The sequence below is a fragment of the Harmonia axyridis genome, chromosome 1 (genome assembly GCF_914767665.1).
Source record: "Harmonia axyridis chromosome 1, icHarAxyr1.1, whole genome shotgun sequence".
Lineage (NCBI taxonomy): Eukaryota > Metazoa > Arthropoda > Insecta > Coleoptera > Coccinellidae > Harmonia > Harmonia axyridis.
Window position 1 is genome coordinate 46,747,183 of NC_059501.1, and position 24,830 is coordinate 46,772,012.

Sequence of the window (24,830 nt, forward strand, 5' to 3'; positions counted from 1 at the left end):
GCTCCAAATGTTACCGAACTTACAAGTTGTTGATCATTAGAAATTAACTTCAATAGATCGAAAGAGTTAGAAGACCACTTAACTAACTCGAATTTTCCTTCTGCGAATAATGACACTGATTGTGAATACAAATTAAATGCTTCCCCTTCCGAAGGCATGCTGCAAACCAAATCATCTATGTAAACATCTGTCGAAACTATTTTCGTTGCTAAAGGATAACTACATCCATTTTCTGTTATCAATTGCTTTATAGTACGAAGAGCTAAATATGGACTCGATTTTACCCCAAATGCTAAACGATTGAATTCAAATACCTGAACCGGATCATCAGGACTGAAACGCCAAAGCAATCTTTGAAACCTCCATTGATAATCAACTAATTTTATTTGATGATACATTCGTCGAATATCCGCTGTAATCGCTATTTGAATCAACCCAAAATTCAGCAATAAAGAAAATAGATCGGTTTGTAGTTTTGGACCACCATGTAAAATGTCGTTCAACGAAACATCATTATCGGATGATGTACTAGCATCTAAAACCACACGAATTGGTTTACTCGAACTACCTTGTTTAACAATAGCATGATGGGGAATGTAATACGCAGGTTCTGAATCATTTAAATATTCATCCTCAACTAAATGCATATATCCTAACTGAATTGCTTCTTTCATTATCTCATTATAACTCAAACGAAACTCCGGGAATTTCGCCAACCTTCTTTCTAATGAATAGAGCCGAATCAATGCCGTTGTCTTAGAATTACCCAAAGTATTCGGAGAATTCTTAAAAGGAAGCGCTACCGTGAAACGTCCCTCATAATCTCTACTAAAAGATGTAGAAAACAAATTTTCGCATATTACTTCTGCTGGGTCCGGCAAAATATTCTTTGGAACTTGTTCCATCTCCCAAAATTTATTAACCAAGTCATTCAACCGACACTCCTCCCTTAAACTGAAGAATACACCGAACTCCCCCTTTGACTCTAACTTACGAACCTTTCCCATAATCATACCGTTTGTACCGCCACTGGAGATCCCGATGCTGATGGTACCGAATTACCCACAATAATCGAGAAAAGATCCGCCCCCATAATGCCATCAACTTCAGCCGGTTCGTCAAATTGTTCATCTGCCAATTGTATATTTCCAAAATTTTTTAAAACACCGCGATCAATTTTGGCTATTGGAAGTTTATCCGTAATTTTATCTACTAAAAATGCCTCAATCGAATATTTCTTAGTAAAATCATACATAGACGAAACAATATTATTACTTGTAAAACCTTTTAATTGAATTTGAATTAGATCCAACCCCATGAATTGACGTTGAACATTGTGAAAACTTCAATCCTAATTTCTTACAACACCTATAAGTAAGTAAGTTAACCTGACTGCCACTATCTACTAAAAACCTAGCTGTTTTCAAACCACCCGAACCGTTTAAAACATTTACCACAACCGTCGACAATAAAACCGTATGAGTATCCCGATCACCCAAAGCAGTAGCACAAAAACTGTTATTGGTTGAAACCAACATATTTGTATTCGAATCCGAATTTGGATATTTTTCCAGTTCACCCTGTATACGTCCCAAATGTAATAGGAAGTGGTGTTTTCTGGAACACTCTGAACACTTCCCGAAAATTCCGGCAATTCAATCTTCGGTAGTGTAGGAAGATTACGTATCAAACTTCCCTGAGGTTCAACATTAACCGAAGAAACATCTTTCTGAATTTGTTGTCGTTCCAATTTAGCCGCTGAAACTTGAATGTGACAACACATTTCATCAATGGTTCTAAATATATTGTCTGGTTCGAACTCATCATTAATTTCAAAACTGAGCTCTGTTATATCGTCTATTATTTTCAGTAGGTCATTCTTTGTTGAATTGATTGAACTGACCATTGTTAAAAATGTAGTTTTAGCTACTTCACTTGTTAATGATTTTGACAAATCCAATAAATTCTGCAGTATCGAAAATAAAGATTCTTTCTTAGCAATAAGCATCTTAATTTTCCGTTCAGTTGACGTTCCACCCATTGTGTTGAAAGTCAAGTGAGCAGAATACTCGAAAACTAACCCCTCGAGTCTAAACTGTGAATTGAATACTTTTGATGTGTACGCTTGGCAATAAGGCTTACTCTGGGACTCGAATCGTATTTGATAACCGCTGACCAAATACAAAAAACTACCGCACGTTTTTACTTCGCTCAATACCGTATGAACGAACAAAATAAACTGAATTAATATTTCCGAATACAATTAGGAATGAAATGAAAATGAGTTCCGAAACTCTGTATACCGATTGAAACTAAAATAAATGTAACCGAAACTTGAATTAAAGTTAAAAAAACCCGTGCTCGAAGAACCAAAAAATGTTGCATTTTCCCTATATTTGAACCAATAAAATGATGTTATAAATTGTCTTACCAATATAAACTGCTCTCTTGCTTCCACACAGCACCGCACTGTATAAGGATGTGGGGGAACAGGGTATAAGGATTGAAATGGAACAAAATGGGACTTATACAATGCAAACTGACCTTCTAATGAACTGTAATCCTAATATATTTAAAATGTCCGTTAATTAAACCAAAAACCGTTATAATAAACACCGAAAACTTTATACTAACAACCTTCAACTATTCTTTCCGACAACCGATATCTCTCATTTCTTAATCTAACAAAACATACGTCTCGATTTCCCAGAATGCGCGACGTTGCCAAAACTAAACATCATAATTACTTAAAAAGGGCTAAAACAAATTTCATTAATTGATAATTTTCACTTTCTAGGGAATAAAGCACAACCTAATTATGGCTTCATTTCGAAGATATCAGCTGAAGATGGTCTCATTAGTCATAATTTTCAAAACAAACGGATCGATCTGGAACATAAAATTATAGAAACACAAAAAACTATTCTCAAACCAAAATGTTTAGAACCAGATTCTTCAACTGTTCTGCACAAATCATTTGAAAGATCAGACGATCAACTGTTCTCAAATACTAGAGATGGAGACAAATACATTTTGTACAAGAATATAGAAGAAGCTCTCGATAGTAACGACGTAGAACTTTCAGCCAGGCACACGGACATTTTACCATCAAAAACTGTAAGTAATAAACCTTAGTTAGTGTTTCCTGAATCTTAATTTGATCATTCAGTTTTTTATTATCGTATTATGTACTTATATTGAAATAGCTCATAGACAATTAAGCGTATTTAGGATAGTCATAAATTATTCGTAATTTGAAATGTTATTGGTTTATGAATTCTCAACCATCTTAACGAACAATTGATAACAATTCATGAAATTTCGACTTTTTAGTTCCTTTCTAGGGTTTCTGGGAGTCATAGACTACTCCATTCAATGAGAAATTGCAGTTTTTCTTAGTTCAAATTTTTCCTCGATAATTCTCAAAGTATAGGATTTGCTTGAGACCCCCCTCTTTTTATACCTACGTATAATTCACTGAAAGAATAAAAAATATAGGATTTTTCAAAAAACTATTTTATTAGATTTTTTATAAGAATCTCATAACTCATGAACTATTGAGCATATTTCTGAGATGGTTATCAACTAAGCTTTTTGATAATGCAATAATATACTGGATGTGTCATTTGAAATAAGAAAGTAGTACTCTGTTTCTGGTATGGAAGGAAATTGTGTAGGTCTGAAAATATTTTATGGAGAAAGATCATCACCGCAAACCCCAATATTCAAATTTTCAGCATAAGTTTATATAAGTTTACCATAAACGTCTAATAGGCCTTCGCGGTGAATCACCCTGTATATCATTATCATTCAGCCTTCTGCTTTCACTGCGGGACATAAACTTCGCCTTACAATAACGAAGAAATTAAATTCAATTCGGTAACGTAGCTGCTAATTTGACGTAGAAAATTGGATGTCATTCAAGGATCTCAAAGTCATGCACCTATTCTACCCTAGTTTCTTTTATCTTCAGACAGAACATTTCCGAGTTCATCTCAAACATTTTTGTACTTTTATAATTTTATGCAACGATCTGTTTATCATCGTTGATAATGTTCCTTGATAGTATATTACAGGTCGAGAATAAAGAATAATCAAATTAAAACATCCTAGAATGACATAGTATCATTTTTGATGTGACAACAAAAGCTATTCACGTCGCAAATTTTCTGAATGAATCGACATTTTAGGCCTATACCATTGTTTAAGGAGAAGATAGTTGGTTACTCGCCCTGCAAAGGGCATTGGATGTGCGTATGTGGCGGTACCTATTAGAATTATGTGGCAAACTCAGAATTTTTGGGGTCCATCCTAATGCGCTCTCTAGACGGCTATTTCTATAATCATTTGTCGGTAAAGAGGTTTCTACATTGGGTACAAAACTTGACGTGAAGAGTAAATAATCGGAGCCAAGTAAATTAGAAACACTTCGATGTTTATGACCCAGGTTTCGAGCTTGGGACTTTATTGCTTTGGTCGTAACGGGGTTTGTTTTTGTTATCGGATTTCGCTCATTCTTACATACAGTTAGAAGGCTTCAAAAAGACGGATTTTCAAGAATTTTTTTCGCGCAGACTATTCAATTTATTAATTTGAAAATTGGTGTACATATTATAATAACCTTATAATATATTAACATATTTTTTATTTGTCAAAATAATCTTCGCGAATGTTGCTATCGCCGATCTCCTAGAGCTCCGCAAAAAAAAACCAATTTTGCGGTGATCACGATATCTCTGGACCGGATTATCTGAAATGAAAATCGTGAAGGGAATGTATGATCTGATTTGCGTTTGAAAAAAAAAACTGTGATTGGAGAAAAATAAGTATAAGACTATTTTTTAGTTTTTCGAAAAGAGAATTTTAAATTTAATTAATTGATTATGTAAAATTGTTATCAGTGAATAGTTTCATGTTAAGGTTATCTACCTCAAATAGGTAACTAAAATATTGGAATACTGCCAAAAGAAAAAGAAAATTTGATTTAAAAAAACTATTCTCTTTTTTGTGAAAATCTCATTTGTTTTGTGATAGGACGTGAATGTTTAATTTATGAATATACATATAAGACTTTTTCAGCTGAATATTTGATTCAAATTATATCGAATTTTGGTTTGCAAAGAGATTTTTCATGAAAAATAAAATTATAAAATTCCATATGATATAAGTTTCCCCTCTCAGATCGGCGTTAAGCATTGAATAATATTTCTCAGGGCCCCCGCAAGGGACATCAACGCCCGCGTGCGGAACATATTTTGGCGCCCCTCGAAGGGGGAGGTGGAGAAAAGTACTACTGTATAATCGGAAATTTTTTTTTTGAAGTTTTGTTGAGAATTTAGTATAGAATGGTTGAAAATCTATCAGCAACCTTCATTGTCCTAAGAACTTTAAGGTGTTATTTGTAACATAATACATTTCAAATGTGTTTCAAAACTTAAGCTGTATTCTTCTATAAATTATTCATAAAGGCATAAACATTTAATTAGGATCAATCCAGAAATTGAATGGATGTTTTTCTAGATTTGGCTGCTGCAAATTCTTTTATATTATCAATCAATCAATTTTATCGAGTATCTCTTGCTCTATATCTAAGATTGCTAATCCAGAAAATCTTTCTTGAGACGTGGTAGACTTCAAATAGTTTTTAAAAATTTTTAATTCAGTGAATGATCTCTCACCAGAAGCAACAGACACAGGACACAGGTAAAGTGAGAAGGATTCTTGAGGCAATACTAAGATTCGGTAGAGAAGAAGTTAGATTATTTTCAAAAATATATTGTAGAATTTCAAGAGGATTTTCGCTTCAGATAATGAAAACAATCCTAGGGCTCTTATCTCGTTGAATAAATCATTTTCTTTCATTTCAGTCTCTTTTTTTCATGTCATCAGTTAGCTTTTGTTGAAGAGCATGACAGCATCTCAATAGATATTTGTCATTTAATTTAAGAATATCACAAATAAAACAAAAAACGTTAACGTTATCTACTATTTAAGGAACTTAGTGTTTGATCCATTATTTTCTAAAAGAAATTCATTTTAAAAGCGATTTTTGGATCTTCCGTCTGTTCATAATCGAACAATTTTGGTTTATACTTTCGTCTTACAGTATATAATGGAGAAAAATCTTGAGCTATCTCAAGAACAGCCGCTAGTTTTCCAGCTCCCGCAAGTTTTTCCTCGAGAACATTATCATCCCTACAATTTTTGAAATGATCAACTAAATTCTTCAAATGGTTTTGGCACACTTTAATGTCAATCGCTACACTTTGCATCATGTTGCTTACAATAGTAATCTGGAATGAAACGTCATAAGAAATTATGATACTTCAAATAAATTTAAAAGAATGAATATTTAATAAAAGAGAACTTGCTTTATGTCTAGTTTTTATGTTGAAAGTATCATTTTCTGTTATTTCTAAAAGGCTATCACATATTTGAATAAAATGAATCTTTAGCATCGATTCTACTTGACCATCTAGTATCACTTAGGGGTTTTAGACGTAACTGAGGCATGGGCGCCCGCAGAAATTTTTCTCAGGGGGGGCAAAATGAAAATTATTGAAAAACGACCAGGCGTCCATGATTGTCGTAGGCGACATCAGTATTCCGTTTCTTTCTATTTCTGTATTTATATTTATCACCAGCGTCTACTCTCAATTTCAAAAGATCATTAAAAGTGGTACAGGGTGGACAAAATACAATAGTTTCGTGTGTGCTCATTAAATAACGCATAACATTCTTTATTAGTTAAATTAACAATATTATTAAAACTTTTCACGAAATTTATCCGGCAAAAAAGTGACTATACTTTTTTCCCGGATATATGTATAATCTTTACACTCACTTTTTTCCCGGGAAAAAAAGTAATTTCGAGAAAGTTATATTTTGTTACCTGTCAACAGAGATAGAATGTCTAATTTTTTTCCCGTGCCAAATTTTTTTTTTATTTCAGTCTGAAGGTAGGGCGACGAAGCTTTCAAAACAATATTATGACCAAAAATACGATTCGAACAATAGCTCTACCCTCAGAGTAAGAAGTAAACAGTTTACTTCTTACTCTGAGGCTCTACCCTTTTTCATGCAGCTAGCCGGCATGCGGCAAGGGTAATAAAAATGTATTGCGGCCAAGAGAATTTCTTCCGATGCCTGCTCGACGACAGAAAGAAAAATAAAGATTGAACAAGAAACGCACTAGAGACATCTGTTGTTCACCATACCCAAAAATTAATACTCGTCTGAATTTTCAACATTGCACATAGGCAACCCATCATGTTGGGCCTCTTCCGGAGTGGCGCCCTCTAACGATATTGCCCAATTTCCTCCAATGATATTTGAACCGAAGTAACTAACTATCTTCTCCTTAAACAATGCCTATACATACGCAAAAATATTATTTTCCTACAACTGCTGTGAAAAGTAGCATAGTCTTCATAGCTTACTCAATTTCAAAACTACGTATTGTTTGTTGTATTTTTGTGTTAATAGGGATCGATATATTTAGTATTTTAATTGATTGGAACGTTGATGATTGTTCGATGTATTGACACAGAATAGAGAGGTATTACAGAAGCGACACTCTCCCTTTTTCATGGTACCCAACCGCCATATTGTCAGTATATAGTTATGTTTACATCTTTCCACGTGTTTCGGTGTTCGAGTTCATTGCCCGTTTGACACAAGTACGATATATATATAAAATTATTATTTATTATTATTAATGTATTCTATAAAAGCGATTTTATTGTATTTCAGGAAATTCAAGTAAGATAATAAAAGTCGGAAACTTACCATTAATTCAAATTCTGATATGAAATACAAATTTAGGCTGAAAAATATTTTGAGATAGAATTACTACTTCCATTCAATACGCAGTCATGTCCCAAATATCATACAGTAATCATACAAATGTAATTTCAAATGGACCGTCATGTCATAGAATTGAGAAGTTTTAATATAAATGTTTACTATTCTGTGGTCATGTAGAACTACCAGCCTTCTGAGAGTTCTTCAAGGTCACCAAAATTGGTTACATCGAGAACAAAGGAAATGTCAAAGAGTGTCGCTTCTGTAATACCTCTCTATTCTGTGGTATTGATATATTAAAAATTGCACAATTCATGAGCCTTTTATATTGCCACCATTTTACATTAAAATCAACTGTCATTCACAACCTATATGTCCACAGAATTATTTCAACCATAGAATATAATATTTGCATTCTTATTTATTGCAACACACCCCTCTAAGAGTGCAAATATTTAATAATCATAAAAATTTACGATCTAAACAAGTATTAAAATGAAAGAAATATTTTAACGATCTAAAAATATTTGGTCATTACACTAGCAAATTTTTCAAACTTAGTGGCATTCAGGGATTTTGTCATCAGGTCCGCTGAATTGTTCTCCGTAGGACAGTATATTATCTTGAACCAGTCTTTGGTATATTCATCATGGACAAAATGATATTTAATATCGATGTGATTGCTCAGTCTTGACAATTGTCCATTTTTGATCATCTTTATCGTACTTTGATTGTCTATATACAATCTCACCTCAATTTTTCCATTCGGTATCTCTTCAATGAAATTCGTCATAGCTTTCATTTGCTTACAACAGTGTGCCGCAGCTATATATTCTGCTTCTGTCGATGATTGTGCTACAACGGATTGTTTCTTTGTGCTCCATTCAATGGGTGCATCTGATAAAAACATTACATAGCCACTGGTACTTATTCTATCTTTCATATCTTCTCCAAAATCAGAATCACAAAAAACATTTAAAATCATTTCCTCTGTATCTGCTGTATACTTGAGTCTCCTTTTCACTGTTCCATTCAAGTATCGAAGTGTTCTTTTTATATTCGTATAGTCTTTTTGGGTCGGTTGTGTTACTGCTCTGCTTTAGAAATTTACAGCAAAACTTATATCTGGACGTGTCTTGCAACTTAGATAGAGTAGACTGCCCACAGCTTCTCTGTATGGAAAATCGATACATTTCATGTCTTCAGTGCACTTTATATTCCGTTGATCAATTATCGGTGTATTAATTGGTTTTGACATTTCCATATAGTATTTCTTCATTACCTGATTGATATAACCTTCTTGACTTATGCATATTTCTTCTTCATTTAGTATTAAATTCATTCCTAGGTAACATTTTGGAATTTTATCCATTTTAACCTCAAATTCAAAGTTCAGCCTCTTCATATCAAGTCTTCCATCATTTCTTTGTCATCTCCAAAATCAATTCCATCGTCTACATGGACTGCAATTATTAGAATTTTATTAGCGTCCATATATTTAAAAACACACTTATCTGATTTAATCTGCTCGAAATTTTCTTTCTTCAAGAAATTCAGAATTTTATTTACTATATAGGGCATAAATTGCCCTGTTTAATTCAATTCTGAGTAAAACCCAGAGCCAAAAGTCAGTTTTCAGTTTGTTTATTATAACTATACTGAATATTCCTAAAACAAAAATCTCACTGTAGATCTTTTCATAGATCTTATCGAACGATTATGCAGATTCAATATTTGTCAAAACTGAAAATAAACATTGAATGCAATTTCTTTATTTCAGGTAGTATTTCTATTAATGAGTCAATTGAATAAATGTAACTTCATTTCAGGACTCACAAGTAAATATCCAATGGAATGATAGCCCTTAAAATATATCTATTATTCATTTTGAATTGACTTACAAGAATATCAATATTTTCATCGGCAAGACATAAAATGACAAATTTTCTCTCAAAGTTGAAATTCAGAGAAAAATATGCTAATAATTGTCTAATGTAACTATTAAATAAACAGAAAAAGGACTATGAAAAGGATTACAACTTAACTAACAAACATAAACTTTTTTTGTCAATTTTTCCCACCCAATCATCAATTAAATTTGGACTTATGCATCATACATGTCTCTATAAAGAAGAAATATGCTAATTTAAAATCTTAATGTTGGGATTATATTATTATTCAATATTCTCTAAAAAATTTTTACAAACCTATAAGCATGGATAACTTTCTTGAAAGACTGATAATAACGCTCACATTTTGATTATTCATTTCTCCCAAATTCTTCAAAGAGAGGAATTGCCATTTCTGGAAAAATGAGATCTGAGAATTTGGTTGATATGGGTTATTTTTTATTCATTATTAAAGATATATACAATATACGATTTATATTTCAACAAAATTTTAAAGAGCATGACAATCTTTGTTTATGGTTATGATCACAGAATAATAAATATATGTTATGATGAGGTTAATCCACACTAGGGATGGGAAAAGATCAGAAAACTATCGACATATATTGTATCGATATTTTCTAACACTATCGCAATGTATCGAGATATGTAAGAGTAAAATATCGATATATATCGCTGTGATATTTTGGTGTGAGAAAATTCTGTTGATTTGAATAAAGTTTTTCTATCATAGAGGAGAATAATAAGATTCAGATGACAAGATTCAGTGGAAAACGACATATTTAGTAGTTTTATTATGGAGTATTTTGTCCTCCTGAACATTCATAGGGACATTGATGTTGACGAGGACGCTGTGATTACAAGGGTTCAAAGTTTTAACCCAGTTTATACCAGGGTCCTTTTAAAAGGATCGCTACAAAAATCTGTATTACGAAAGTTATTCTTTTTCGTCAATGATGGCAGATACATGTATCTATTCCCTGAATATTTATCCTCTTGTGATTTGTTTATTAACATTCCCTGAACTGTTTTTGATTATAAAAGTGCAGGTTTTAAAAGAGCGATTCAAGAATGGCGGCTACAGATAAGTGGAGGTGAGCAATGTTAGATTATTGTATGATACTTTGTTTCCGTTTCTAAATGAACTTATTAGGAATAGAGTTAGGTTCATTATCAATATGAATTTCGTTGCATTCACTGTATTTTTTATTCATAATGGCTCCGTAAATGTTGTCGTCCTTTATAAAGGACCGTGGTATTATGTGCTATGATGATATCTCGATAATACAATTTGACAATTTATCTGCTTTTGCAGTTATTACAAACGTCCTTTGCGCCTTCATGAAATACTGGAGGAAATTTAAAAAATAGAACATGATTACGTGACACCACATGAAATTATTTTGCTACCACCAGAAAATGCGAATGCCGTAATTACAGATGAAGATCCCGGAATCGAGGATGAAGTTACTATTCAAAATCTACCTATAGTAGTAGTCTGAGGGCCGAAGCCGAAATCAAACGAAATGATGAGTATTCTGATGAAAATGACCTTCCTTCGTTAGGAGTGCTGAAACTTTTCCTCCAACAATAAAAAGAAAAAAGTCGTATTCATGGAAAAGCGGTGAAACTATTTTGAAAAATATACCGAACTATTTCAAACCAATTGGTCCTAAGAATAACCTCACACCAGTACAGCAATTCAGACAATTTTTAGATTCCGAAGTTATCGAAATGATAACCCAGTATACAAATTTATATGCTTCCCAGAAAGGACGCATTGGAGATGTGACATCCGATGAGATGATGTGCTTCATTGGGGTATTGTTGGTCAGTGGGTACAATACTATTTCCAGAAGAGCTATGTACTGATTGTGGTAATAAGCTCATCCAAAATGCAATATCGAGGAATAGATTTTCGTACATAATGCAAAATCTGCATTTTGCTAACAACTCACATTCGGACAGCACCAACAAATTTTCAAAGGTTTCACCTCTTTTTTCAACTTTGAATAAAAAATACATAGAGTTAGCAACACCAGAAGAGTTTCACAGTGTTGACAAATCCATGGTTCCGTATTATCATACTGAATAATACTTTGGAGTACCTACAAATACCATTGAATGTATTCACTTTCCATAATAAAAGTAAATTTGACATTCCAAATAGTATGTTTTTTATATTACCAGGGTCCTTTTAAAATGACGGTTGATTTTTCGAAAACTAACAGAAATGTTGTGGAACATCATTCACCAAATTTGTTTGAATTCGACTTCCTAAAGTTTAAAAAAAAAGTTTCGGCAATATATGGGTTAAAGACCAAATTAGATTTTGTGTTGTAGTTGCCAATTGTCTTTTTTTTCATATTAAACAATCTATTTTTTTTTAATTTCAACCTGAATGGTTAAATCCCTGATAAGTAAATAATGATATTATAATACAACAAATACATAAGGGTACAACATTTTTTGCGAAATTCGAGGCTTTATTGTAAAAAACTGGTTATACATTTATAATTCAAAGTATTGCCCATCGCTGGTCACTACTTTCTCCCATCTTTCGGACAGCGTACGAATTGAAAAAACTGGTCATCTTTTGAAGCGATCCACGAATCGATCCAAGTTTTTACTTCTTCATAAGATCAGAAGTGTTGGTCAGCCAGGCCGTGTGCTATTGATTGAAACAAGTTTTAGTCCGAGGGAGCAACGTCTGGAGAATACGTCGGGTAGGGTTGTGGGATAGGAATTCCCATTTTAACGTTTCCAAGTATATCTTGACTACTTTCGCAACATGGGGTCGAGCATTGTCATGCAGTAAATAATAATTATAATTAAAATGTTTATTTGACCCACATACAAAACTTTCTTACAATCTATATAACATTATGTACTAATTAAACTAACAAGAGTTCCATTACCCCTCAAAATGTCAAAAAAAACATTAGAAAAAAAAAATATCTTTCCCGAAGGCACATCCATTGGCAAGCCACTGGATCTGCCTTGTGTGGGAAATTATTATTTCATTTACTCAAAAACAAAAGGACACTCAAAGAGAAGCAAATCCCGATTATATATAAAAAGAAAATACATCTCATCTTGAAAGGGAAGAAAAACTGAGCGAGCAGGTACATTATCTAAACATGAACAAATGAATTTTTTATACAGAGCATTTCTTCGACCACTCTTGCTGACATCATTTTCAACCAATTTTTGATTTTCCTCTTGAATTCATTATGAGTTGCAGAATTTTTTATTGTTGTTGGAACCTTATTGTAAATAAAGGGGGCTAGGTACGTATGTGAACTCTGACCTATCGTTTTTATTGTTCGAGGAAAAATAATCCAATTTCCTCTATTTCTGGTACTATATTGATGATCATTGAAGCTTACTGTCATCAAGTTCTTTCTCTGGTGAATTGTCAGAGTCAAGAAAAATAGTTTTCGCAGGTCCATAATTCCACTCTCGGCGAATAAGCGTTCAGTCGAAAACAAAAAAGGTTTCCGAAAAATTATCTTGATCAACCACTTTTGTGTCACTTCTAGTTTTTTCAAGTGAGCTTTTACAACAGCACCTCATCCCAATATTCCATAAAGCAGATGAGGCTGGACCAGAACAATGTAGAGCCTCCTCGGCAGTTTTAAATCGCAAAATTCTCTTAAATTCTTGAACTTCGGGACAAGCATGCGCAATTTATTCACCAGATGATCAACCTGATTATTCCATCTAAGATGAACATCCAAACAAACACCCAAATATTTGAATTTATACACTGCATTGATCTCACGTGAACAGCCGCATTCTCTAAATGATAATGTTTGGAAATTGGTCATTCCAACAGAGGTGACAGAAAAGGGCATGAAGCACGTTTTTTCATAATTTAGGGTCAACAATCGAGAATCGAAAAAATCTTTCATTATCATGAAATCATCTTCCGCCAAACTCCTTAGTTCCTCCCACGTATCAGCTTGATAAAATATAGCGGTATCATCTGCAAAAGCAACCAATTCACCCCTACTATTTAGAGAAAAGATGGAATTCAGGTAGGTAATAAATAGAAGAGGACCCAATATTGTACCCTGCGGTACACCACATTGAACAGTAGAAAAAGAACAAAAGGAGCTTCCAATCCGTACACACTGTCTCCTACCAGTCAAATAGCTTCTGTACCAATCCATAGCCCGACCTCCGACTCCATAATCCTCCAATATTCTTAATAGTTCTCCATGATTCACCATATCCAACGCTTTTGCTAAATCTATAAATATAGAAAGACAAGGCTTAGATGAATCAAGTGATCGATAAATTTTGGCTGTCAAATTTGCGAGTGCATCCTGTGTTGATTTGCCGCATCGAAATCTGAATTGTCTTTCATTCAAAATTTTACAATCTTCCAGGAATTTATAAGTTATTTTATGAATTATTGTTTCCAAAACCTTGGAGATACTTGAAGTCAAGGAAATGGGTCGGTAGTTATTCATCTGTTCTCGAGACCCCGACTTGAAGACCGGTATTATGATACTTTCTTTAAGTATTTCTGGAAATATACCCGACTCAATAGACATGTTGACTATATGTGTAAGTGGTGACAAAATGTACTGCGCAACGGATTTAAGTATGTTTGAGGTGATGCCATCCAAACCAGGTGCCTTGTTGGATTTCATGGACCTCACGACTGCCATGATCTCCTGCTGATCCGCTGGCTGAAAAATTAGCTCAATAGGGTTTTTTTTCATTAGGAATTCTATTGTCATTAGATGTTTTTAGTTTTTCCGCTAGCTTCGGTCCGATATCAGAAAAGAACGAACTAAAAGCCTCCGCTATATCTTTGCTTTCATCAAGCATAACATTATCCTGTTGTATTAGATCAGGCTCTCTGTTGGGTTTGTTATGTTTATTATTGATAAAATTCCATAATTTCTTCGGTTCATTCTCATACTTTAGCAATTTCGTTCTGTAGTATTCCTTCTTTGCACTCCGTATGAGTTTTTCGAGCAAATTTTTATAGGTTTTATATTTAGTAATAAGTTCTGGGTTCAGAGGGTCAATTCTTATTTTTCGAAAAATCATATTTTTCTCATTAACCGACTTAACTATTCCTGGAGTAATCTAGCCCTTACGCTTCATCTCTATTTTTCTTTCCTGTCTCTCAAAAGTGCTTTCTGAAATATACTGTTTGAAAACCGTTAAAAATTCTTCAGTTGATTTGTTTAAATCCCTCTCCTTCAGGACATTGCGCCAATTATGAGATGCCAAGTGATTATTAAGTTTGTGGAAATTAAGATACTTTTTAGTCCCCTCCTTACGTGCTATCGTTTCGGATTGAATCCTTAGGAACAACATTATCGGATAGTGGTCAGTTATATCACACTGCAAAACAGCCGTCGAAAAATCTTCTTCTCGCATCTCAGTTTTTAGAAATATATGGTCGAGACAGGTCGAACTGTTTGGTCTTGTCACGGAATTAATCAAGAAATAAAACCCTGCTCGCACATTACATTTTGATACTCTTCATCTACCTCCTTGCCCGACAAAATATCAAAATTTGTGTCACCAATAATTATATTAATGTGATCTCTTTGCTTGTTTTTCCGGAAAAAATCCGTGAAAAATTCATTGAATAATTCTTTAGAAATATCATGTGGTCTATAAACTGCTATAAGATTAATTACACAGGAGCCAAAAAAAACCTTTAATTGCATTAAATTCAAAACACCACCAGTAAAAGTATGGCATTTAAACTTCATATCAGAATAATACCATGGCGGACGAGAGTGACGACGTGTCAGAAGCGGGCTCTCAAAAGCATATAAATAGTGATGTTTTTGAGGGAATTAAAGTCGAGAAAAACTATGCATGCTGTTCTAAAAAATGTAGTGTAGTGATATGCACCTTTTGCGATGAAATTATGCATAAATCTTGTGCAAAGAAGATGGAAAACGTCAAATTTATCGACGGATTTCATGTGAACTGTTGCGAGTCCTATGAAAATATGGGACAAAAAGATAAAGATGTGTCAGAGAATAAAGTGGACTTCATGGAAAAGAAAATGTTTGAAATGAAAATCAACTTTCTCATTCAGTTATTGGAATCCTCAAACGAAAAGAATGAAATTCTTAAATTGAATAACACATTGCTTCTACAACGAATAAATGATATGGAATGTAAACAAGAACGTGTACAAGAAAATGTGAATAAACAATATATTCCCACACTTGTTGAGCATTCATCTGACAGACCCATAAATATGAATGATAATAATACGGAAACGGTAACTAACGATCCTAAAATCCCGATATTGATATATAATACTCCTGATAAATTGGTACCTGATGAGCTCAATAAAAATAGATTAAAACCACCAAACGTAAAATCACACAAAATTAATTTAGTGGTAAACAACAAACAAGAGGAGACCGGAAATACTATGAAATCTATAAAGGTCGATGTACAGAAAAATGATACGGATTGGACAACTGTTGTGAAGAAAAAACGAATGGGACAAAAATCTGGACTAATATGTACAGGAACTAAACAGGTGACTGCCCAGTCAAAGATCAAAGGGGCCTTACGAAGAAAATGGCTTTATGTTGGAAGAATCTCTGGTAATGAAATAATTGAAAAAGATATAATGGATTTTCTACAAAATTCCACAGGCAGCAATGAATTCGAAGTGAAGAAGCTTCCCACTAAAGGAAGTAATTCAGCATTCAGTATAGGAGTACCCACTGAGATGTTATATATGAAATTATCTATGCCAGAATCATGGCCGAATGGTGTTGTATTGAGAGAATTCAACTTCAGAAATTTTTTTCGGAAAGACACTATGCAAGTCAACATCATAAAATAATGAACACTAAAAAAAATTTCCGTCTTCTCAATCAAAACGTTCAATCCATTGGTACGTCTTTCCTGAAATTACAACATATATTATCAAGTCAAGCAATAAACATCTTATGCATAACGGAACATTGGAAATCAGAAGAGGAATTGATGCTATATACTCCACCTGGTTACGTTCTGGTTTCTTCATACTGTAGAGAAAAAGGAAAACATGGTGGATGCGCTATTTTCTTGGAGAAAGGTATGCAGTATTCCCACAGAAAAGATTTTAAGAACCTAAGTGTTATTGGTTGTTTTGAATGCTGTGTCAGTCAAATAATGATTGATTCGGAAAAATATTTGATAATATGTATATACCGCCCAAATTCATACCCTTTAAGTAATGTTGACATTTTTTTTGAAAGGTTTATTTCAGTGCTTGACGGATGTCAGGTGGAAAATGTAAAAGTCATTATTTCCGGTGATTTTAATATAGATTTACTATCCGTATCCAATGATTCAAGGCTTTTTTTTTCAATTTTGGAAACATATAATTTGAAAGTATCTTTATTGCAACCAACGAGAATAACACCAAACTCAGCAACTTGCCTAGATAACGTTATTTCAAATATTGATGGAATCACAACTTTAGTTGAAGGTCATTTATCTGACCACTCTGGACAAATTTTCACATTTTTTCATCAAATTAATGAAGTTAAACCAAAAGAAACTAAAACAAATAGAATATATAATGAGCACAACCATCAGGTTTTTGAGTCGCTTCTATCGGACATAAATTGGTCGAAACTCTATGATATTCCTGTTAATAATATCAATGAAATGTGGAACTTTTTCGGGAACAGGTTTGATGAAACTTTTCAGAGATCATTTCCAGTGCAAACTATTGAAATTAAGAAAAATAAAAAACCGGTACTTACAGCAGAAACTCGATCCATAAAAGAACGTTTGGACTTACTGTTTATATTATCTAGATATAAGCCGGAACTCTTACTTGATTATAGAAATATAAAACGCCAATACGACGCTTCTTTAGTTGAAGACAGAAAAAGATCAAATTCATCTATCATATACAAAGCGGAAAACAAATCTAAAGCAGCATGGAATGTTGTCAGGGAAGCAACAAATACATATAAAAAAACGGAAAATGTATTCCCTACTGTTAATGACAAGGATGATCGTGAACTGTTTCTTTTAGCAAACAGATTTAATGACTTCTTTATTAATATATCAAACCCAAATCATGGATTTAACGCCTGCCCTACCACTGACTGTAATAAACAATCTACAGTATTGAACTCATTTTGTTTGTTCGAAGTCCCAGAGAGTGAGATTTTTTCTGTTGTCAAAATGATGAATAATAAACGCTCTTTTGGATATGATGGTGTTCCGATGACATTGATCAAGCGCCATTTCATACATATAGTGAAGCCAGTTTGTTTTCTGATCAATTCTGCTTTCCGATCCGGCATATTTCCTGACGCTCTGAAGAAATCAATTGTCATGCCTTCCTACAAAAAGAATGACAAAAATGATCTATCTAATTACAGACCAATTAGTCTTATCACCTCATTCGCTAAAATTTTTGAGAAAATTCTGTCAAATAGGATTCTGAAATTCTTCAGGAAGTTCAATGTTCTCACTACTAAACAACATGGTTTCACTGAAAACAAAAGCACAGACACAGTCATTTTTGAATTTCTCCAATGTATAACACTTTCTCTGGAAAGAGGGGAGATTCCTGCAGGACTATTTGTAGACTTCTCTAAAGCATTCGATTGTGTCGATCATAAAACATTATTATTGAAACTTGAAAGATCTGGTATAAGAGGAATGCCACTTAAACTATTCGAAAGTTACCTCATCAATCGAAAACAGGTAGTTGTATTGCGAAATGGGAAAAGATGTAATATGTCTCAAGAAGGGACAATAGTGAGGGGCGTTCCGCAGGGGACCATATTGGGTCCCATTTTATTCATAGTTTATATAAATGATTTACCTAATATTTTTCAACCACAAGAAGAAAGTCAGCCACTACAGCTCAAACTGACAGCCGAAGAAGTTGTCGATACTTATCTTTATGCTGACGATACCAACATTATAGTATCTTCCAAAGTTATTGAAAGAGTGATGACCAATTTAACAACATCTATGTCTATGATCGAGAACTGGTGTGATGACTGCGGCTTGCGGCTAAACTTGAACAAAACAAGTGTTGTAATATTTTTGAGTAGTCGTTCTAACTTGAAAGTTCCGGACAATATAACTTTTGATAATGGAACAGTTCAGATAGGCTCCCAAACTAAACTACTCGGAGTATATATCGATAAGCATTTGAACTGGTCAGTACATTGTGAAACGCTTACAACCAGATTAAATTCAATTATATATATGATAAGAGCTTTAAGAAACCAAGTGGATCTCAACACATTGAAGATGATATATTTCGCTATTTTTCAATCGATTGTGTCATATGGAATAATTTTTTGGGGGGGCAGTTCTTCTGCGGAGCGTGTTTTCCTCACTCAGAAACTGGCTATAAGAACAATTTTTCACATGAAATTTAGGGAATCTTGCCGTGGAGTATTCAAAGAAAATAATATTCTTACTTTGCCTGGTCTATATATTTATAGAATCTTATTATTTTTTCACAAGAACAAATTATATTTCGAGAGTTGTAAGAATGTAAATTCAACTCGGAGAATATACGAGTATTTTTTTCCACCTCACAAACTGTCAAGTACTGAACATAGTACTTTTTACATGTGCCTTAGACTATTCAACTATCTACCGAGAATACTAAGAAATATATTCGACTTCAAAATTTTCAAAAAGACACTTTTTTCAATGATTATGGATTGTGAACCCTACTCTATAACAGAGTTCAAGGAATACTGCATATTGAAGTATATTTAGAATTTTGTTGTTTTCTCTTTTTTTTGAATTAGGAATTATGGACCTGTTTTCTCTTTGTTATTTATAACAATTTTGGAAATAAATGGATGTTATTATTATTATTATTATTATTATTATCATTTCTTACATAAACAACAACACCATCATTCTGGTTAACACTACCATTGTTATATACTAAGCTATAATCGTAAATTTGAAACATTGACACATCCACGATTTTCCATGTTTCAGTGAGAACTATAAAATCATATGAACAATCTATCTCATTCAGAACTAGTTTTAAAGAGTCAAGATTTTTATTTAAACTTCTTATATTAACATGGAACATCTTTACATTGAAATCGCGCTTTACCCTCACAAAATCATTCAAATCTTGAAAACCAGAGAAAATGTCATTATTTGATTTGTGAATAGATGTTATATCAAAATCTTCAAGATAATGATCCATAATTATGCAATAGTATTTGAAGATCTATAGTCCGTTCTTTCACGTAGCTTTTTAATTTGGATCTCATACAAAGGACAAATTTTATCAAGTACAGAGTGATTTACATCATATCTGGTTTTGAATTTGTTATTATTTTCTACACAGTTGATACATGAAAATTTTTTGGACTTACAGTCTCTGTAGTAATGAGAATCAGGACACTGGGAACACTTGGTGGGGCCGTTATATTTACAGTCACTAATTTTGTGGTTGAAGCCATAACATTTATAACATCTTGATACTTTCAAATTCTCCCAAACAGAACATCTTTGGAGTCCGATATATATTCTGCCTGCTGAAATCAATTTTTTGAATGCTGAACATTCTATTATACCGTATTGTGATGTATTATTTCTGTTTATTTTAGCTAAAACTAGGTCTAGTTCATCTGTTTCCTCAAGAAATGAATTTTGGTTTCGAATTGCCTTTATAATATCATCCTTGAAAAAGTCTTTCTCTATGTTCGACACAACAATGCTGGGTTTACGCATTTTCGTTTCTTTTATGTCATAATTTTCTCCCATTTTTGAAGCCAATTCATCTCTCATTTTATTGGTAGATCCATTTGAGTTACATTTAATTAACACACAGCCATCCCTTCTATTCAATACCGAATTTATTCCTACTGATAGTTCACTCACATCCAATTTATCCACTATATCCTTCCTTGTTCTAGAGCAATCCTGTTTACTTTTCGGTTTGCATACAATGAAAGGAACGTTGGGTATGGATTTATTTCCGTGGTCTGCTCTCTTATTTACGGCTTCCGCATATGTGAACTGGTGGCTTGAAGGTGTTGTAGCCAAGTTATCGAATTCTTCGCGAAGTTTCTTGAGATCCTGTTCTAGAAGTCTTATGATTTCTTTCTTACTCTCTATAAGGTCATCTTTAGTCTCTATTATTTTATTAAAAAGTTCGACGGATTCACCCCTCAAGCAGGACTGGCAGTAAAATTTCATGACGTGTTTGACTTTCAATTCAATCACTGTTATTTCCGATGATGTCAAATTCGCACATTGTTTACAAACATTCCGCGAACAACCATCACAGCTGACCACCGGTAATTTCGATGAGGCGGATTTTTTGCATTTCACGCACTCCATCATCTGTTCTTCTTCCGCTATCTGCACTGGGAACAGATGTTGATTTTCACATTTTCAGTAGACGAAATCAATTCATCTTCTCTCTCGTTGTATTGCGGTGGTTTGTCTTTCAATGCTCGGTACAAACGCATTAATTGCCAAATTCTCGTCATTTGCGGGAGGTTTCAATTTTCTGGTAAAATATGAAGAAATCCGCGGCTGAGGTTCATCGAATGCTTTCAAATACCCATAGTGAGAACGATATTGGTGGAAGAACGTACCAACGATATTGTTTATGTCTAGGTTTAGTTATTTTCTGGTACATCTGTAAAATGGCTTGTTCCGTTTGATTAAATAAATAAATAAATAAATAGAAGAGTGGTTTCAACGCTTCAAGAATTGTGATTTTGATGTCGAAAACAAGCATCGCGGTGGAAGAGAGAAGTTTTGTGAAGATGCAGAATTGGAGGCAATAATTGATCAATACTCATGTCAGACGCAACAATAATTGTAGGATCAATAGGAGTGACACTAAAAGCCATTTCAAAACGCCTGAAAGACATAGGAATGACTCAGAAACAAGGAAATTGAGTGCGGTACGAGTTGAAGGCGAGGAGTTTGAACGGCGTTTATTTACTTGTTAACAGCTGCTTGCAAGACAAAGACGGAATGGGTTTCTGCATCGGATTGGGACTGGAGACGAAAAATGGGTTCATTACGATAATCCCAAGTGCATAATATCATGAGGATATCCCGACCATGCTTCCACATCGACGGCCAAACCGAATATTCACGGTTCTAAGGTCATGCTCAGTATTTGGTGGGACCAGCTCGGCGTAGTATATTATGACTGAAAGAATCACAGGCGATCGTTATCGAACGCAATTAATGCGTTTGTACCGAGCATTGAAAGACAAACCACCGCAATACAACGAGAGAGAAGATGAATTGATTTCGTCTACTGAAAATGTGAAAATCAACATCTGTTCCCAGTGAAGATAGCGGAAGAAGAACAGGTGATGGAGTGCGTGAAATGCAAAAAATCCGCCTCATCGAAATTACCGGTGGTCAGCTGTGATGGTTGTTCGCGGAATGTTTGTAAACAATGTGCGAATTTGACATCATCGGAAATAACAGTGATTGAATTGAAAGTCAAACACGTCATGAAATTTTACTGCCAGTCCTGCTTGAGGGGTGAATCCGTCGAACTTTTTAATAAAATAATAGAGACTAAAGATGACCTTATAGAGAGTAAGAAAGAAATCATAAGACTTCTAGAACAGGATCTCAAGAAACTTCGCGAAGAATTCGATAACTTGGCTACAACACCTTCAAGCCACCAGTTCACATATGCGGAAGCCGTAAATAAGAGAGCAGACCACGGAAATAAATCCATACCCAACGTTCCTTTCATTGTATGCAAACCGAAAAGTAAACAGGATTGCTCTAGAACAAGGAAGGATATAGTGGATAAATTGGATGTGAGTGAACTATCAGTAGGAATAAATTCGTTATTGAACAGAAGGGATGGCTGTGTGTTAATTAAATGTAACTCAAATGGATCTACCAATAAAATGAGAGATGAATTGGCTTCAAAAATGGGAGAAAATTATGACATAAAAGAAACGAAAATGCGTAAACCCAGCATTGTTGTGTCGAACATAGAGAAAGACTTTTTCAAGGATGATATTATAAAGGCAATTCGAAACCAAAATTCATTTCTTGAGGAAACAGATGAACTAGACCTAGTTTTAGCTAAAATAAACAGAAATAATACATCACAATACGGTATAATAGAATGTTCAGCATTCAAAAAATTGATTTCAGCAGGCAGAATATATATCGGACTCCAAAGATGTTCTGTTTGGGAGAATTTGAAAGTATCAAGATGTTATAAATGTTATGGCTTCAACCACAAAATTAGTGACTGTAAATATAACGGCCCCACCAAGTGTTCCCAGTGTCCTGATTCTCATTACTACAGAGACTGTAAGTCCAAAAAATTTTCATGTATCAACTGTGTAGAAAATAATAACAAATTCAAAACCAGATATGATGTAAATCACTCTGTACTTGATAAAATTTGTCCTTTGTATGAGATCCAAATTAAAAAGCTACGTGAAAGAACGGACTATAGATCTTCAAATACTATTGCATAATTATGGATCATTATCTTGAAGATTTTGATATAACATCTATTCACAAATCAAATAATGACATTTTCTCTGGTTTTCAAGATTTGAATGATTTTGTGAGGGTAAAGCGCGATTTCAATGTAAAGATGTTCCATGTTAATATAAGAAGTTTAAATAAAAATCTTGACTCTTTAAAACTAGTTCTGAATGAGATAGATTGTTCATATGATTTTATAGTTCTCACTGAAACATGGAAAATCGTGGATGTGTCAATGTTTCAAATTTACGATTATAGCTTAGTATATAACAATGGTAGTGTTAACCAGAATGATGGTGTTGTTGTTTATGTAAGAAATGATATGAAGTTTAAATGCCATACTTTTACTGGTGGTGTTTTGAATTTAATGCAATTAAAGGTTTTTTTTGGCTCCTGTGTAATTAATCTTATAGCAGTTTATAGACCACATGATATTTCTAAAGAATTATTCAATGAATTTTTCACGGATTTTTTCCGGAAAAACAAGCAAAGAGATCACATTAATATTATTATTGGTGACACAAATTTTGATATTTTGTCGGGCAAGGAGGTAGATGAAGAGTATCAAAATGTAATGTGCGAGCAGGGTTTTATTTCTTGATTAATTCCGTGACAAGACCAAACAGTTCGACCTGTCTCGACCATATATTTCTAAAAACTGAGATGCGAGAAGAAGATTTTTCGACGGCTGTTTTGCAGTGTGATATAACTGACCACTATCCGATAATGTTGTTCCTAAGGATTCAATCCGAAACGATAGCACGTAAGGAGGGGACTAAAAAGTATCTTAATTTCCACAAACTTAATAATCACTTGGCATCTCATAATTGGCGCAATGTCCTGAAGGAGAGGGATTTAAACAAATCAACTGAAGAATTTTTAACGGTTTTCAAACAGTATATTTCAGAAAGCACTTTTGAGAGACAGGAAAGAAAAATAGAGATGAAGCGTAAGGGCTAGATTACTCCAGGAATAGTTAAGTCGGTTAATGAGAAAAATATGATTTTTCGAAAAATAAGAATTGACCCTCTGAACCCAGAACTTATTACTAAATATAAAACCTATAAAAATTTGCTCGAAAAACTCATACGGAGTGCAAAGAAGGAATACTACAGAACGAAATTGCTAAAGTATGAGAATGAACCGAAGAAATTATGGAATTTTATCAATAATAAACATAACAAACCCAACAGAGAGCCTGATCTAATACAACAGGATAATGTTATGCTTGATGAAAGCAAAGATATAGCGGAGGCTTTTAGTTCGTTCTTTTCTGATATCGGACCGAAGCTAGCGGAAAAACTAAAAACATCTAATGACAATAGAATTCCTAATGAAAAAAACCCTATTGAGCTAATTTTTCAGCCAGCGGATCAGCAGGAGATCATGGCAGTCGTGAGGTCCATGAAATCCAACAAGGCACCTGGTTTGGATGGCATCACCTCAAACATACTTAAATCCGTTGCGCAGTATATTTTGTCACCACTTACACATATAGTCAACATGTCTATTGAGTCGGGTATATTTCCAGAAATACTTAAAGAAAGTATCATAATACCGGTCTTCAAGTCGGGGTCTCGAGAACAGATGAATAACTACCGACCCATTTCCTTGACTTCAAGT

At 33.8% G+C, this 24,830-nt stretch overlaps 3 protein-coding genes across 8 annotated transcripts in view; 2 read left to right on the forward strand and 1 right to left on the reverse strand.

Annotated features, from left to right (window-relative positions):
• Window positions 1-24,830, forward strand: part of LOC123675744 — a 244,034-nt gene that overhangs the window by 17,744 nt on the left and 201,460 nt on the right. For all 6 annotated transcript variants that reach the window (XM_045611674.1, XM_045611512.1, XM_045611356.1 and 3 more), the window contains exon 2: window positions 2,798-3,117. In XM_045611674.1, coding sequence (XP_045467630.1) covers window positions 2,798-3,117 — 320 coding nt within the window. The remainder of the gene's footprint in view (window positions 1-2,797; window positions 3,118-24,830) is intronic.
• Window positions 19,750-21,014, reverse strand: LOC123676224. The gene is made up of 2 exons (XM_045612035.1): window positions 20,595-21,014; window positions 19,750-20,248 (listed from the first exon to the last, which is right to left on the reverse strand). The coding sequence occupies exons 1-2, from the start codon at window positions 20,910-20,912 to the stop codon at window positions 20,198-20,200; spliced, it is 369 nt and encodes a 122-aa protein (XP_045467991.1). The 5' UTR covers window positions 20,913-21,014; the 3' UTR covers window positions 19,750-20,197.
• On the forward strand, window positions 22,034-23,425 carry LOC123676156. The gene is made up of 2 exons (XM_045611917.1): window positions 22,034-22,516; window positions 22,863-23,425. Exons 1-2 carry the CDS (start codon window positions 22,055-22,057, stop codon window positions 22,911-22,913), a joined length of 513 nt encoding a protein of 170 aa, XP_045467873.1. The 5' UTR covers window positions 22,034-22,054; the 3' UTR covers window positions 22,914-23,425.

Bases quoted from the DNA above. Each gene is read 5' to 3' on its own strand.
- LOC123676156 (XM_045611917.1), top strand. From the start codon at position 22,055: ATGGAGTGCGTGAAATGCAAAAAATCCGCCTCATCGAAATTACCGGTG. The intron at 22,517-22,862 runs GTGAGTGAACTA...AATTGATTTCAG, and splicing joins ATATAGTGGATAAATTGGAT to CAGGCAGAATATATATCGGA.
- LOC123676224 (XM_045612035.1), bottom strand. From the start codon at position 20,912: ATGAAATTTTACTGCCAGTCCTGCTTGAGGGGTGAATCCGTCGAACTT. The intron at 20,249-20,594 runs GTGAGTGAACTA...AATTGATTTCAG, and splicing joins ATATAGTGGATAAATTGGAT to CAGGCAGAATATATATCGGA.